Source organism: Andrena cerasifolii, chromosome 12, assembly GCF_050908995.1.
Source record: "Andrena cerasifolii isolate SP2316 chromosome 12, iyAndCera1_principal, whole genome shotgun sequence".
NCBI lineage: Eukaryota > Metazoa > Arthropoda > Insecta > Hymenoptera > Andrenidae > Andrena > Andrena cerasifolii.
In genome coordinates this window covers 9,545,634-9,561,766 of record NC_135129.1, presented here as the reverse complement: position 1 = coordinate 9,561,766, position 16,133 = coordinate 9,545,634, and the positions used below count along the sequence as shown (strand labels likewise).

General features: G+C 48.9%; 1 protein-coding gene across 9 annotated transcripts in view; it reads left to right on the top strand.

Annotated features, from left to right (window-relative positions):
• The window catches only part of LOC143375562 (uncharacterized), a 112,333-nt gene extending 98,004 nt beyond the window's left edge, over positions 1-14,329 (top strand). For 6 of the 9 annotated variants that reach the window (XM_076824800.1, XM_076824802.1, XM_076824803.1 and 3 more), the window contains 4 exons: positions 2,710-2,835; positions 8,320-8,514; positions 10,385-10,678; positions 12,799-14,329. In XM_076824800.1, the coding sequence (XP_076680915.1) occupies positions 2,710-2,835; positions 8,320-8,514; positions 10,385-10,678; positions 12,799-13,142 (959 nt within the window). In that variant the 3' untranslated portion in view covers positions 13,143-14,329. The remainder of the gene's footprint in view (positions 1-2,709; positions 2,836-8,319; positions 8,515-10,384; positions 10,679-12,798) is intronic. The other 3 variants (XM_076824809.1, XM_076824807.1, XM_076824808.1) reach the window with 3 other exon arrangements.
• The last annotated feature ends 1,804 nt before the right edge of the window (positions 14,330-16,133 follow it).

The following is a 16,133-nucleotide window of genomic DNA, read 5'->3' as shown; positions in this document are numbered from 1 at the left end:
GAGAGCAAAGTTGAAGGATACCCGTCTACCCTGGGCTGAAACTATAAGCGCCCAAATGATCTATCTCGTTATAGGGCTTAGTGTTGAAGGGGTGGGAACGATCCAGTACCTTCGGGGTAGACTTTGCCGCGATGGAGCTGGCATTACAGGCAGGAACGTGCGGGAACAGGGCCATAGCTTATCATCGATATTACAATGCTCTCGACTAACGTGCTCGGTTTCGTTCGAACCGAGAGCAGTTTTAAGTGATTACCGCGGAAAACGTCGGGTCGTGTTCAGCATTCCGTGTGAAATTTTCAACCGTCATCCAATTCAAGTCTCTACAAGGGTTTCTTGAGCGGAGGAAAGTGCGAAGAATGTATGGTACATAGTTTTGTTTTTTGAGCAATCTTTATTTCGTTCAGTTAATTTATGGGTCGGTGATGTTACGTGGGAGCTCGTTTGATGAGGCAAAATCGATGAAATTTCAGCCAGCGAAAATTCGAGGCGGAGGAAAGGTGTTGCCGCACTGTCGCTGGCGACAGTTCATTCTGACCATAATCAATTCGCTATCAGAGCGCAATAGCACATTTGCGATTCGTTTGGGGAAAATTGAAATTAATTAATTGGCCCGACAGTCTAGCCGTGCGTCCTGCGTGTATACACGCGCAGCTCCACATTTTCCCGGAGAATCGTATGCTAACGAGCATTATCAGGAAATCGATCTAAATGCACTTCCGCCGCTGTCTCTCTGTCCAATTCGCGCCCGGTGACAATTCAATTTGCACCCTTAGTGTTCTTCATATTCTTCCGTTTCCATTCGACGACGATTCCGTCGACGAAACCCTTTAGGTCACGCAAATATTCCTATTTTATATGTGAGTAAGGTTTGGGTTCTTTTAAAAATACTTTGGAGTATGGAGAGAGTTTGCGTCAAATTGGAGAGTCCGACAAAATAACGCTTTCGTGAATTCCTTAGATGCATCCCCTATTTTTTTAGAGTATTTCAATGACATTCATTATTTCTTCTGTGCATCACAATTCGTAAAGTATCACTTCTAATTTAACAGAAGAAAATTTCAATAAATCCCGAAGAATTTACATGAATATTTGAGTTGCATTTTCCACAGTTCCATCTGAAATTATTTTAGAACTTCAGCAGAATTTCAGACCAAATTTCAATAATCCTTCAAACATTTTTGAAATCTATACATCTCGATTTACCGCCAAAGTTCTCGACGAGACCGAGCGTCGCGACATGTAAGTAGTGTCGAACTCAAGGAAGCAGCATAGTTGTGCAGAAAATCGAAGAAACCACGCGAGGGTGGAAGGGGGTGGAAATAGTCGGGCGACTTTTAATGGTTCCCCGGCGACTGGCACCGAGGGTGATACCTACGCGTACCTACCTAACTGTGGAACCACCAACTCCCGCAATAGGTGAAAAGGTTTGCCAGGCCGGGCCATGGTGGATGCCGTGACTTGCAACAAAACTGACGGGATCCCCTGCTGGAAAACGAGGAGCTCGCGTGGTGAACCACCGTGTGGCCACGCTCCACACCCGCCATTATTCCCCCGACAGTTTCTCCCTTTCTTTCTTCCTTCCTTCCCCTTCGTGGCAGTCTCGTGGACATCGAAGACAAGAAACTTTCCGCGAACGGCTGTCCAAAGTGCTCCTCTCAACTATTAGTGATAGAAACCATGGCTAGTGGGGAAAGAGAAATTAATAAGCTTCAGAATCTCGAAGATTCCAATCTGATTGTCATACTTAAAATTCCTCTGAAAATATTTTCCATCTCCTTTTATTTCTGCGACACACAATTGCTCCGGAGAATGCGAAACATTAGAGGGAACGAGCGCGCACGACTTCATCCACCAGAGTCAATCGATCCGCCTCCACAATAGGAATCATTCGAACGTGTCGAGCGCAAAACCATTTTTAGAGTCCTCCACTGTATCAGCAAGGGCGAGACAGAGAAAGCCACCCGATCAGCGATCCGCTCGGGGTGAGAAACGATGGGGGCGGGAAAAAGAGTGAAAGAGGGTGCACGTGGAATTGCGGTGAACCTCTGCGCGTGCAACCACTGTGTTCTGCGTGGTGACTCTTTTTTTTTCACGCAACATTGTCCCTGGTTTAACGAGCGTTTCATCGAAACATCCCCTTCTTGACTCCAAACACCTTCGAAATCGATTGCCTAGCCATTCACGTTCTCGCTTCCCCTGAAGAATATTAAGAAGCTTCGGGAATCCCAATTTCTTCCCATCTTTGACAGCAGAAGCTTCACTCTCCAGCTCCCAAACTCTTCGAACCCCTCTCAGATGATAATGCGCTATCTTGGGCATTGTGGGCGTTTAATGTAATTATAATTCCGGAGTTGGGAGCGTAAATGAAAGCGGCTGCCGCGTTTTGATCGCGACACGAGACTGCGGGGGTTGTTTTTCGGCGCCACTCGCGAGTTCAATGGGCTCTTTAACATAACTCGACGCGCGCCCATCCTCTCGGCTCGGTCGCTTTGGCTGGCCACCGTCACCGTCGACGACGCCCTCGATACATTACCGACGGTTAATTCGGTTACCACCGAGTTTCAGCTGGCTAACCACGTTTGCGAACTTCCGGCGTCGTTTCAATCGGCGCGCGTCCACGAATCGTCGATGATCCAGGGGGAAAAAACGGGGACAACGGAAAGGACGCTGGCCGCCGCTTCGAGTGACTTTCCCTTCGTCGTGTTTCAGGGAAGAGCTTCACGCTGACGATCACCGTGTCCACCACGCCGCCGCAGGTCGCCACGTACTCCAAGGCTATCAAAGTGACCGTGGACGGGCCGCGGGAACCGCGATCCAAGACCAGTGAGTATCACTGTAAGCATTACTATTCTCATCTATTATTTATTCTACATTCTACCTAGAGCTTAAGAGAATCTCACTGTCAGTGGTCGATGAAATTGGTCCATTTGTGTCTGCGGTAACTATGTTTATGCTCGTGACTGGGCTGCAAGCTGGGGATAGTATGTTCTGGGTGGGATAAACCTCAATTTGAATTTCTAGAAAGAAGCTTTCCAAGTGTATCACACATTCTGTCAAAAAAGTACCGGGAATCGATCATTTAAAATGCTCGCTTAAAGGGATTGTTGAAATTCTTTCTGTCGCTAAGTTGGCACAACTGTCCTCTATACTCACGCGGAGTTTGAGCGTCACTTGTCATTTAGTTTGTTTACAGCGCGCCATTGTGTCAGTTCGTCTCAAGTGTGTTTTGCGATTTTTACAATGGATAAAAATATCGAACAAAGAATCTGTCTGAAATTTTCCATTGCAAATGGAATTTCGTGTGCCGAAGCGCTGAAAGTGTTACATAAGGCTTACGGTGAATCGACTTTATCGAAAACACGTGCGTATGAGTGGTAAAAAATGTTTTGATGATTGGGTTCTTCGTTGGCATAAGTGTATTATTTCGAAAGGGGCCTACTTTGAAGGCGATACAATAAATTTCGATGAATAATACATACTTTGTGTTTCATTGACCAATTCCCGGTACTTTTTTGACAGAATGTAAACGAAAGTACCTATAAGGGAACCCAAACTAACTTTCATCTCATCCATGAAAAAAGAATCTCCTCGAAAAGATCTCTACTTATATTCACCGCAATCTTCAACTCCTTGCACCCACGAAAACCCTCAGCCTCCTCCCACATCGCAAAATCCAATCCTCCAAAACGTCCCCAGCAGCCGAGCTCCAGAAAAATTCATCCGAAGCCGGTTGGGCCAAGCAGCTCGCTCGCAATCGCGTAACTCTGGACGAACGGCAGCAGGAGGCATTGAAAGCCGCAAGTTTGGAATGGCCTGGAGGTGGTGCGGTTCCCGTCTGGTCGGCCGTTACCTCGGCTGGGCTAAGTTTCGCGCAATTGCCATTATTTATAACCGCGGCCGGCCGCCATAACATTGATAAAGGGCTGCGGCGCTTAGCCGCGGAGATATTGTGCGACGCCTACGAAGTTTGCCACGTATCCAGGGGGTGTGTAGTGCGGCGGGGCGACGGTGCGCGATGCCCACTTCTCTTCGGCTTCTCCTTAGCTTCTCCTCGGCTCACGCCACCGCCGAGACATACAATTACCGGGGCTGCCGGGTTATTTGGTGGGTCGCAGCCGACGTGTGCTGCGAGCCCCCTTTCCACGATACTCGCGAGGGGGTGGCTGTTTCTCGAAAACTCACCCTCCTCCGGGTTGTTACGTAAGCCGCGCGCGGGTCAGGGGGATGCATTGTGCTCGCGAGAATCGAAATTTACCGCCCCCAACCCCGCAGCGTGTTTGTAAATCTTGCCTTCCCTGGGACGTTCTGTCGAGATTGAGGGATCGAACTCGTGGACTGCTGGGTTGTACAAGGGGTTGCCAGAGCTCCGAAGCATTTTGTCCAAGGGTGGCTGTTGCGGGTGGGTACCGGGTCCTGGATTCTTATTATGTAATTCTGGGATGGTTGGTGCCTTACTCGTGGAGAATTGAGGATGTTGCAGTTGGAGGCAGAGTGTGTTTCTTTGCTGTGTTACTCGTGCGCTGAAAATATCCACTCAAATACTGTGTGCTGGGCCGTGTATAAAGATCTTGGCGGATCGCGACCACATCCGCTTGTGCGCCGGGACCACCCACTGAATTTTCATCGTAAAGAAGCTTGTTGGTGGAGATTTCAGCTTGGTGTTTCGAAATTTAATATCTAATCATTGATGGATGGTAAGAAAGATATTTGTGAGAAGATTCGACTAAGTTTTACCTACGAGAGCGAAGTAGAAGCGAGGAGAATATCGCGATACATTAGCCTATCATAAATGCTCGCTGAGATTCTACTCCCAGTTTATCTGCCCGGCGTTTTCTGGGCGCGCGAAGCCTTTAGTATCATAGAGTTCTAAAACAGGCGGCGCGTTACATCTTGCAGGAAAACAAACGGTTTGCCCGAAATAAAGGGGTCCAGGGACAGGTCGAAAGGGGAAGCGGCGCGAGATGAAAGGGCTGCGACTCGTGGGTGGTCGATCGGCGTTTCTTTAAACCGGCCGCTTCCTAGTCTTTGACACGCTCCCTAATTTTATCACGCTTACATCCTCCGAAACCATCAGCCGTGACACACAATTAGCTGTTTCATCCCTCTAATTTAAACAGTCTTTTAAAATGAGCTTCGCCTGACTTTCATCGAGTGCAACCATCGCCAATTACAAACAATTAAACCATCAAGCAAAAGACATTGATCTCTAAACAGAAGGGTAGAAAAAAAGAAAGTTGAAGGGTGGTAGCGATCTTTCGTATCGGACAGACGAAACGTGTTTTATCGCTCCACTGTGAGATCGAACTCTTCTTCCACGCAGGCAGCGATAAATCAGTCCTATGAATTGCATTCAAGGGTCGAAATGGTCCCAGAAAACGATGCTTCAACGGCGGAACGAACTCGCCTCATCCTCGCCTCAGAGGCACTGCTGCCTCTCGAGGGTCGTAATTAATTAAACAAGCAATTCATTACACATTCTACCCTCGTCCCGTAGCCAAAGGTGGCCGCCACAGAAAGGATGCAGGGCTAAGGAAATTGATCGAGCGAGAGGTTGGAGAGCCCCCACGGATTCTCCTGGCCTCCGTGCCCGGAACTTCGACACCTAAAATGTCACGTTACGCACCTACGATCCAGCTTCGCTAGAAAAGACCGAAAATGGTGGGCCAGCATCCACGAGCGTTGATGTCGGGAGGGTCGATTCCAAGAGGGGCGACGGAACGAAATGAGGAGCTGTCGCTGCCAGCTGGTAACTCGCGAGAAATTCCCTGGCAGTCGCCCTGCACGCGTAAAGGGGTGTCCAATGAAATCGATAGTAACGACTCAGAAGAAGGTCCGAATCGCTATGAAAAAGGATTTGTCCATCCTGGTTGCTCTGGAAGCGTATTAAGTCTGAAGATGATCATCTAGAGCAACCCTTTCTGAGGTACTTGCCATCAGTCGAACTGAGACAGAGAAGAAATTGTAGCGATACCTCCGACTCCGCCACCAGAGGACCTCTCGGCTGTAGAGCTATTCGAGAACTCGAATATTCGAGTAGCTCGCACTTGGATTCGAGCGGCTTGAAACAATCTAGTGGCTCGAACGATCCGAGCACATCCGTACATACAATGTATGTACAATGTACATCTTTCTTACAGGTCGATATTATGGAATAGTTCGTTATATCGAGTATGATAAATGTTTCGGATATGTTATCGTATGTTTTTCTAATGGAATAGATATAATGATTACACTGTCGGACAAGGTTTGTGAACCTTAGTGAAATGAATCGTTCCCGATGAATTTTTGCTCGCTGAAAACGAATTTGGCGGTGAAAATGGCGTAGCACGTCATGATACATCGATGTTACGAATACGATTTTAGTCCACTAAACAAACAATTTGTTTAAACAAATGATTGCAAAATTACATGTTTTGGTACACATAGAATCCTGTTCTGCGTGGAAAGTAATTAAACAAATATGTTTATTCTAAAACTTTTTTACAATATAATTTGTTAAACAAATTGTTTAAACAAATTAATTTTACAGATCCTATCGTCGGATTCGGAATCAGTGAACTTATTACTGTACGCCTTTTCTTATCCCTTTCGTTACAGTTCCCTCTGCCGGAAACTATACTCGTACTCGTTTTTATATTAAACTCAATATTCGAATGTAAATCAAATAATTTTGTTCATAAAATTGTATTCGCAATGTCCAGTTTTTTAGCGTGAATGTTTTTTGTTTGTAACTGTCATGCGAAAATTTGCATTGCATGCTTGCTATTTTGAAATGTAAACGCTTTGCATTGGACGAGTATAGTCATCCATAGTAGCGAAAGGATTAACACAGCTTACAATATTCTAAGCATTCATATTCAATGTAGCCACTGCATCGGAGTAGGGCAGTTCGAAAATTTTAATATTCCCGAAACAGATTCGAACTGCTCGGATCGTTCCAGCCACCCGATTGTTTCAAGCCGCTCGGTTCTTTCGAGCACACGGCTCGGCTCGGTTATTCGAACCGAGTATATCCCGGCTCGCTTCTTCCGAGTACTCGAACAGCTCTACTCGGCTGTTCTGCTCTTCCGAAAGTCCACTACCAGGCCCGGTACAAAACGCAACTTCCTTTTCCTTAAAAAGATCATTCAAAGCTCAACGTCACTGTCTCGCACTCCCACCGAACGTATCCTCCGAGGAACATCCACCCCAAGCGCTGTGCACCCAAGGAACAACCCCGAGGAACCTCGACGAGGCCCCCGAGGTAGGGTGACGTGATAAATTCGCGGATGGAGCTGGGAATAATTTATGAAATCCACCGACGATCGACGGGACACGTAGCCGAAGATCGACCGGACCGAGAGCCGAAAACCGAGCGGAATCGACGTTTGACGTAAGGAAGTCGTTGGGAAATTTCTTCGGGGGCCTGGCTGGGAAGCGTACGAATGGTCGGTGGTTTAACAGGATCTCGTTAGCCCCGGTGCCGTCTCTGTATTCCGTCGTCGCGCCCCCATTGTGTCCCCAGGATCGGAGCAGCGTACCCTATTCAGCAAACCGGCGGGAATTTCGGGTTGCCGAGTTAGAATTAGGGCTTCGATTGGATTATCAGGACTGGCGGGGGTCTCTCTGCCTCTGGCTCCACTCTGTCCCACTTTGACCGATGCTCCGGCTCTCTCTGTGCGTCTCTGTCGCTGTGACTCCGGTCCCTCCTGGCTTTGGTCTCCAGTGCCTTCCGTGCGGCGGTGTTGGTTCGTAGATTTCGACGGTGCCGGACGAGAGGGCAGCCGGTCGCGGGCGCAGGGGTGCAAGGGAGCCAGGGAAGCCAGCTCTACGTATGGGGCAGACAGGGCTAGCCTAACCTGACCGGCTGCTGGGGTGGCCATCCGCCTCGTCAGATAGGACGGTCGCCTGTTGGGACGTCTTTAATTGGGTTGGCGACACCGTACCCGGCAAATAAAATGAATCGGTGCCTCTGCGTGTCTCTTCGCCGCTCCCTCGCACTCTCCCTGGTCAGTTCCACCCGTTCGAGCCCCTGATACCTTGTCGCTTGCCCACGCTGGATCGCTGTCCTGGGGGCAGAGGACGTTGCCCTGGAAAATAAAAGCGTGGCCGACGATTCGGAGGTTCGGAGGATAGGATCGTGGTCTTGGAAGTGGCTAGGACGAGGGTAGGGCTGCCGCTGGGCGTCGATGCCTGGTGTTTGGTTAATTGACGCGAACGAAGCGACGGAGTGGATGAGGGAGTTGTAGCGCGCGATTGAGCGGTGATCTCGCGTAGAGTCGCGTAGGTGATTGATGGGAGCACAGCAAGTCCAGCGGACAGGCGCACGGTTGATCGCAGTGTTGTCTCTTCTAGGGCAGCAGCAGCAGTTCCACGCGTTCGCGTTCGCCTCTCAAAGGGGCGGCCCGTTTTTCGCCTCACCGCTGGTGGACCCGCTGCAGCCCTTGCCGAATCCCCTTCAGCCGCTACCGAACCCACTCCAGCCGCGGGATCCGCTGTCTTCCTTCAGGCACGCCATGCCAGCCAACTGTCAAAGTGAGTATCTTGATCAGCTTTATCTGCATGATGAATGTACGAGCTCCAAGGATCGCTTGCTCCACTCCCGCGATACTCTTCAACGGATTCGAATTGTCCACTCTCACCCTGCTTTCGCGTTCTTCATGGTCTCGTGTTCTTCGTCGCTTGAGCTTCGAGCGCTGAGCCTTTGTCGTCCAAGATGTATATTGTATAGTTTCCAAATGAAATAACTTTAACTAACACTCTTTGAACAGAGGCATTCAAAAATGAGGATAGAATTCTAATAAGAATTAATCAACATCCATTTCTCTCAAAGACGGCACATTTATTCGGAATTCAATTTCTCGGGAAGCTAGTCTTTTCTGAAAAACGCGATGGTCGAAGCAGTTTTCGAAATTAAATTCATTCCTGATACCGTGTAAGGAGCGCTTACCCGGAAGCTGGGAATATTTCCAAGCAGACAGCGGCGGCCTCCGTTAGATACAGGCAGAGCTTTCGACATAGGCTCTGCGAGCTCTAGCTTCTCGACTCCAGAGGCGGAAACCGCAAGCCTGTTCAAAGCTAGATTAAATATTATATTAAAGGGGTTGCCACGGGAGCGGCGAGCCCGTCGGGGGTGGCTCGTCGTTTCGGGCTGGTTACTCCACCCCAGTTCTCTGTACGTTTGTTACCGAATTCGCGGATTTGCACGCGTAACATCCCGCTCGCAGCTTCGCCTTTCCTCCATCAATCTCGAAGACTCTCTGCCAACTGCCACTCCGTTCAACGACAGCGAGTCGTGAATATAGATTTTTGCTCCCAGGAGCGCGCTGTCTCGCTACGAAAGAAATAGACGCGGGAAATATTCGGGGGCCAATTTAATGAGCTACCTTCTCATCTGAACGCGATAACGCGGCAAATTCCCCGATAAAGTATCAAGCATGCCGGGTATTTCCTTTATTAACTTTTCTACCCTCACATCGGACATCGATAATTCGCGCTCGTGCCTCTCGATTCACCCTCTTTTGCTGTGAATTTCGCGACGTATCAATCATCCTCGTTCATCGATTCACTGCTCCCAGCGACTAAGCTGGACATTCAGTTGCCACAGGGAGGTATATCTCTTAATCTCGATTCATCTGAAACACCCGAAATTATCAAGAAATCATACCTCGATCAGCCTTGCTATCTAGCCAATCGATCCACGTAGGACGACTGAAATTAGTGGTGGACGTGAAAGCGTCGTCGTGCTGGTCAAAGCTCCTTACGTGATGGATCAGGGGCAAGCCCTTGGTGAAAATTGAACGAACGACGTGAAAGCACGCCGGGTCGCAGTATTTAGGGTTAGGCCCTCTCGTGACGGCGGACCGGCGCTGGCCGAGGCGAGCTCGGTTATTTGAGTTGGCCAGAGCCACGCGGGGATGACCAACCCTTTGATCTCTCGACGCAGCCTCCCTCCGTTTTCTGTCCGGCTGCACCCCTCTCGACCTTTCTGCCTTCAGCCCTCCACGCAACTCATCGGAAAATCTATCGGGGGATGCTGCCTATACGCCGCAAAAATAAATCCAGCCCCGTGTACCGTGCACGCAAAGTGGTTTAGATCCACGAATAACGCGGCCTGCTTTCGCTGTCGCTACTCATAATTCTAACTACCCTCTTCGGACGTCATACACATCGTCGGCGTTTCTCTGCACTCGTTCAATCAGTCCGCTTGCATTGTTCCCCCCATTTCATCCCTCGCCTTACTCCACACTTGAGCGAAACACCACGGAGCTCAGAGGGGGCTAGAGGAAAGGCCAGGCATTAATCGGTGATTTCGTTCGTGCCGGATGATTGTCCGTTAATGGGGGTGGCTAGAAAAATAGCTGGGATTGCAATGGTGATACGCGAACGGGCACGATCTGTTCAGACATGTCTCAGTTCGGTCTGACTGCGAGCAATTCGTGGGGATACGGAAGCACGGCCGGTTACGCTGGTTATCTTCCTGGGCCTTTATCGTCGTGCGCGGCACAGGCGTCGTTCCCACCCCCGCCGCCGCCACCGCCACCACCGCCTCCGCCCACGTCGTCGTTGGCGTCTTTCGCGGGCACCGCATCCATGAACACCCCGACGGCGCCCGATTCGACAGCGGGCTCCACCGTCACTTCCGGCACCGGAGCTGGATCCACGGCACAGCAGGACGCGTTCTCAGCGGTGTCTTCCCGTAAGTCTCGTCACCTTTCCTCCTTCGATCGCTGTAACTGATCCCTTACACTCTGGTGAACCGCTGCCTACAAGGGTTCAGAGATTCCTTTGATAATCGGGCCACTGCAGATACTCTTGAGCTATTCCACGTCAAAACGGATAGGTGAAGAATGTAGTTTCACCGATTCTCTGCAAAATTACAGCATTTGTCGATAACCTTGCAAAAACAAAGTATACTAAATTTCAACGGCCTATGTCAAATAGTTTTCGAAATATTTAATGTTAAAGTTTCGAAAATTCAAACAAAATCGGCTGACGTAGGAATATCTGCTACCTACTATTGCTAATCTTTTATATGGTGAGCAGATATTCCTACTATTTTTCTCGAGAATACCGAAAATACTGAAAGAAAAATTTGTTTTAATCCATCGTATATAAATACTTTCCTACGCTAGGCTATTGTTTTGAAAACGCGTGCGTGCGGACTGACCATGGGAACCGTGCAGTTCCAAGCGGTGTGCACTATCGTAAGTTTTATTTTTTTATTAACTGTTCCCAGACCGTGGGTGGGAACGACGTCAAATCGCGATTTGAAACTTTGACGTCGATTACTGTTAAGTTTATTAACAATAAACAAAATATTTTATGCACGGGTTGAGAAAGTATTCCTTCAGCTTTAAAACGAACCCAAGACGGTGGCATTATCTTTAAAAATGACCGAGATATTACAGTTTAAGTGATGACGCGTCAGCCGATTTTGTTTGAATTTTCGCAACTTTAACATTAAATATTTCGAATACGTTAATGGAAATAAACAAAATGAGAAAAAAAATGAGATCAATTGTTAGAATATCATTAATGACACATAGAACGAAAAACATTGATTACACTCTTTATTCCGCATGACTCATTTCCCGCAAATTTTAATTGGAACCAATCGTATATCGTGGAAGTATCTGCAGTGAAGTTGGTAATACAGTGGAAGCGATTGAAGTTGATTATTAAGTTGCTTTGGATATGGATTAATGTAGTGGTAAGTTTAGGCGTAGATCAGGAATAGAGGGAAGGGGAAATTTTAATGAAGAATAGGCCCTTGTGACAGGGGAGAGTGTGGTCTTGATACTGCATTTTGTTTCATGACGATATCTTAATCGGTTCCGGAGATACAGGGCTGCAAAGTTGTCATTTAAAATGTACAGGGACGGCCCAGACGCCGTGACCTACATTTTTTCGCGAACTGTGACGTCACTACTACTAGTAGTAAAAAAATGCTGAATCAGCGTCTGTCACTGACCTGCCTCACTGGCGGGAACTGGGTCAGGGTGCGAGTGAGAGATCCGATCGCGCGACGAGGACGGAGATAGAAAAATATTAAAAATTACGACTCTCTTTACGCGACGATATCTCGGCAACGGATTGTCCTATCGACATGAAACAAATTCCATTGTGCAGAGGAGGCTTCCCCGCTTCTAGCGACTCTACGAGCGTACAATTTGTATAATTATTTTTGGAGTAATAACTATATAAACTTTTAGCAACTTTAATACGAGGTACGCGTGTGTTTTAAAGGGAAGTTCGTGGTAATTACCTGAAACTTTTGTACAATGTTATTTATAATCGCTGTGTTAACCACTTGCAATGTTGTAAATGATAATAATATTTTAAAATTTTGTTTATTTCGAGGGATAGTAGACTCTTGTTTAGTCAGGGTGCTCCAATTCCGCGTAACTTCGATAATTATCGGTCACGGGGCAGTAAAGCAACACGGTACAGGATAATAAAAAATATCACGCTATTGTTTAAGCCTTCCTCTGGAAGATGAGTATTGCAAACAGCTCCGACAACTTCAGGTGTGCCTGAAACAAAATCAAGACCCTTTCTGTCCCAAATACTGACGTGTCTCCATCGCTGAATTTCAATATTTCTTTTTCAAAGAAACGAGTCAACATTTCTTTATTACACAACAATCTGTGCCCATATTATTACGTGATCGCAATATATCTCAACCATGCTCCCATCGCACACGTATCTTCACGGGAAGCACAGCTGTCTCGAGTATCCCGTTTCTATCATCTTTCTCAATTTTCCCAAAGGCTAGAGGATTAAAACCAAAAGCTGCTCTGTTTCTTTGAACGACAGTAGTGCCAGATTCGACGACGACGGGCCAGTCGGACCCGCTGGACCCACTGAGCAGCCTGATGACCGGCGCCACGAGCCAAAGGTACCAAGACTACGTTTCACCGAGGTCCCTGTCGACAGACTCCAGCACCACGGAGAGCCCTGTCCACGAGGAGCAAGGCTTCGGGCAGAATTACGGCAACTACTTCCCGACGCACGGCGTGCTCCCGAGCATCCTCTACTCCCAGCTGTACGGCAACCAGTTCCAGAATTCGGAGAGCCCGGAGCAGAGGGCAGTGGCGGACAGCTGCAGCGTGAGACAGGAGGAAGTCAGACCGGACAACAACGTCTGGAGGCCTTACTGATACCAAGCGTCCGGGATTTCATCGAACGAGCCTCTGCTGTAAGGTACACCTTGGACGGTGTCCATCAGCGAAACTGTGATTGGTGCGAACGTGTTGGCTCTAACGGCCGAGCGAAACTAGCTACTAGTGGGCATTAAAAACGAATGAAACGAAGGGAGTCGAGGGGCACGCGGCTGGGGACAGATCGGCGATAAGACGGACGACCAATTCCGCCGGTTGCGTGTCCCGACGAATCGTTAGGCAGCTGGCTGATTTGTAATTAAGTAAGAGAGAACGGGTTCTGAGTGCAATAATGGAGCGAGAGTGTGGACGCGTGAACACGTGGCGGCCCGGTGATGGTGACGATGATGATGATGTATATAAACACTGTACATAGATAGAGCTTTGTCGTTCTCATCGAGTCATTCATCACTGTCGACAGACTACGTGAGGTGTGACGAATCGTGCCGGGTGCTCCTACGCTGGCTGGCCAAACTCCCGAGTGACACTTCGCTCCTTTTTAGAGAAATTCAGTCGAGCTTTCTCCCGAGCCATTTTTTTTACGACGATCAGCATCTCTAGTTTTTACTTTGCCATCAGGAACCCCGCGCAAGACTCCGTAAAATCATTCGCCCGTGTTTAGATCCAGCAAGTAGAGCTTCCATAGTTTGGCCAGCCGTCCGACGATCACTCGGCGGGTCTTCTCTTCCTTTCGATTATGTTTTCATAGTATAACGCGATCGATTTGACTGCGGGCTCGTGCAATACTGCCCGAACGTGGTCCCCGCCGTGGCTCTCGTCTAATTAGGGGTTTGGAAAATGCGCGGGGTGGTTGGAAAATAATCGCGGGGCCAGGGGATCAAGTTCGGGCCGAGTCGACGATAAAAACGGAATGGAATCGAATCTCGCGGACGAGAAAGCATCTCGCGATTCAACGAAGAAACCCTTGCTGGCCGCGCCAGTGCACGGCACTCACATCGAAATTCCTCGTGAAAACGAAACGAAAGCGAAACACGCGCCGCGACTTCCCCGCGGAAACCGTGGCGCGGCTCATTCAACGCGTCGGCGACGATTTATTCGTTTTTCCCCGTTCGCCGGCGACGAACACTCCGCATTCCCCCAAGAATGATTTCCGATATACATATCTACCGACACCTATTGTTATCGTAGTTTTTGACCGAGTCGAAATAAAAGTGTATTTCAAAATATGACCGACGGCGTGGCTGTTTCTGCTGGACCTACACCGTTCCACTTCTTAGTAATCTTTTTCTTTCGCTTGTTACAGTTAATTAATTTCCAGTTCCAAGATTAATTTAAATTTCTGCGTATCCCTGTTTCTCCCTTTCAGGTCTTCTACGTCTGCCATACTTTATTTATGAAATTTTCAAATTTTTTTGCAGCAAGATCTCTCGAGCTTGCTCTTACAGTTTCGCAAAGTTCCTCCAGAAGCTTTAACGACAACATGAACGTTGCAGAGGGACAAATGGAAGCGATTGCCGCGGCAGGCTCGACGATCAAAGGCTAATCGCTTTACGCTTTTTCGCCGGTAGTTGAAACTTTCCCCCCCGGTTCGAAAACAAGGGTCGATACCGAGTTTGCGGGCCGCAAAAAAAAAAAAGGAAGCTACGTAAGATCGGTGTTTTTAATGATGTTTCCGCCAGGTAAAGGGTTGCACAGGTAACGAGACGAATCTCTACAAAGCTGCTCCTCCCCCCAAAGCCGGCAGTTCCAAAGGATCCTCGGCCGACGGAGCCGTGTGTATGTAAATTCGCAAAAGATTTAATTAAACGTAGACCCCGAGAGAAGATCCACCCGGTTGCTTCTGCTTCGTGCCGCGCCCCAGTGCAGCCTGCTAACGAATACACGTTTCAAATTTAGTGTTTCGGGGGCGTTGCTTGATATTAGCGATCCTCGTGATTAAATTTCCCCTCCACTGAGCCACTCGCGGCTTGCAAACCTCGGGGTACTCAACGATTTTTCCACATAGAACCTTGCAACTCTCGTTCGAAAAATTTAAGAAACCCCTGAATGTGAGCCTAGTGTCTTCTTCTTCCGCAGTAAGTCCCCTCAATTAATATAGCTCCTTCCAAAGATTCAACTCTACGAATCCCTCCTCCACCCATCAACTCAATACCCAACAAATCTCCAGCTTTCCCCACTAATTCTTCGATCTCTCATCATCCACAGCCCGAAATCTCGCGCATCCAACGCACTTCGTCCCCTCCAGGGCCTGCGAACTCCATGCATCCCCCTCCAACTTCAGAATCCACCCCTGGTGCATCCCTTTCGTCCACCGTAGGCAGTGATGAGAGCGCGTTTTTGTCGCGTGTCGCGCGCAAAGTGTCCGCAGAAAGCGGTGTTTATCGGTGTTTCGCGAAGGTAGCCTGATGGACATCAGGGTGGCTCGAAAACGGCGCGACTCGTCGTTTATACGCGGTGCCGGCATAATGGAGCGGAGTGGAGCAGAGCACGGATAATGGAGTATGAAGAATAGCGTGCGGTGAACGTCGGGGGATAGTCTGTCCCTCCTCCTTTCCCTCTCGCCCTCTGGCTTTTCAGCCCTCTCCGCTCGTTCCGGCCTTTTCTCTCTTTCTCTGTTTCCCTCGACCTCCTCCCGCCCATTCTTCTTCCCACTCTCCGCGGCCTCCCTGTCCCGCTCGACGAGGGAGAGAGGACTCGTTGCACGAGGGACACGGCTCGTTGGCTCGGCCAGTTCGCCCATACCGATTTATCGTCCTGCAGTCGAGCCGCATTACCAATTGCCGCTAAATCCAGCCGTGTCATCGGGCGGCGATCGCGATTTTTCTTGGTCTTCCGTTCCTTGGTCTCGCGGCCTCGTAAATCGGCCATGGGACAAAGAGCATACCGGTCGAACTACGCGCGGGACTTGGGAGACGAAGGGTTCTTCTCGTTCCACGCGTCATAAATCGGGACCTCCCTGTTTGGTCGAGAGAAAAGTGAGCTTCCGTAGGTAGACGGTGCTGGAGAGACACTATGGGGTGAGCTAGAGCT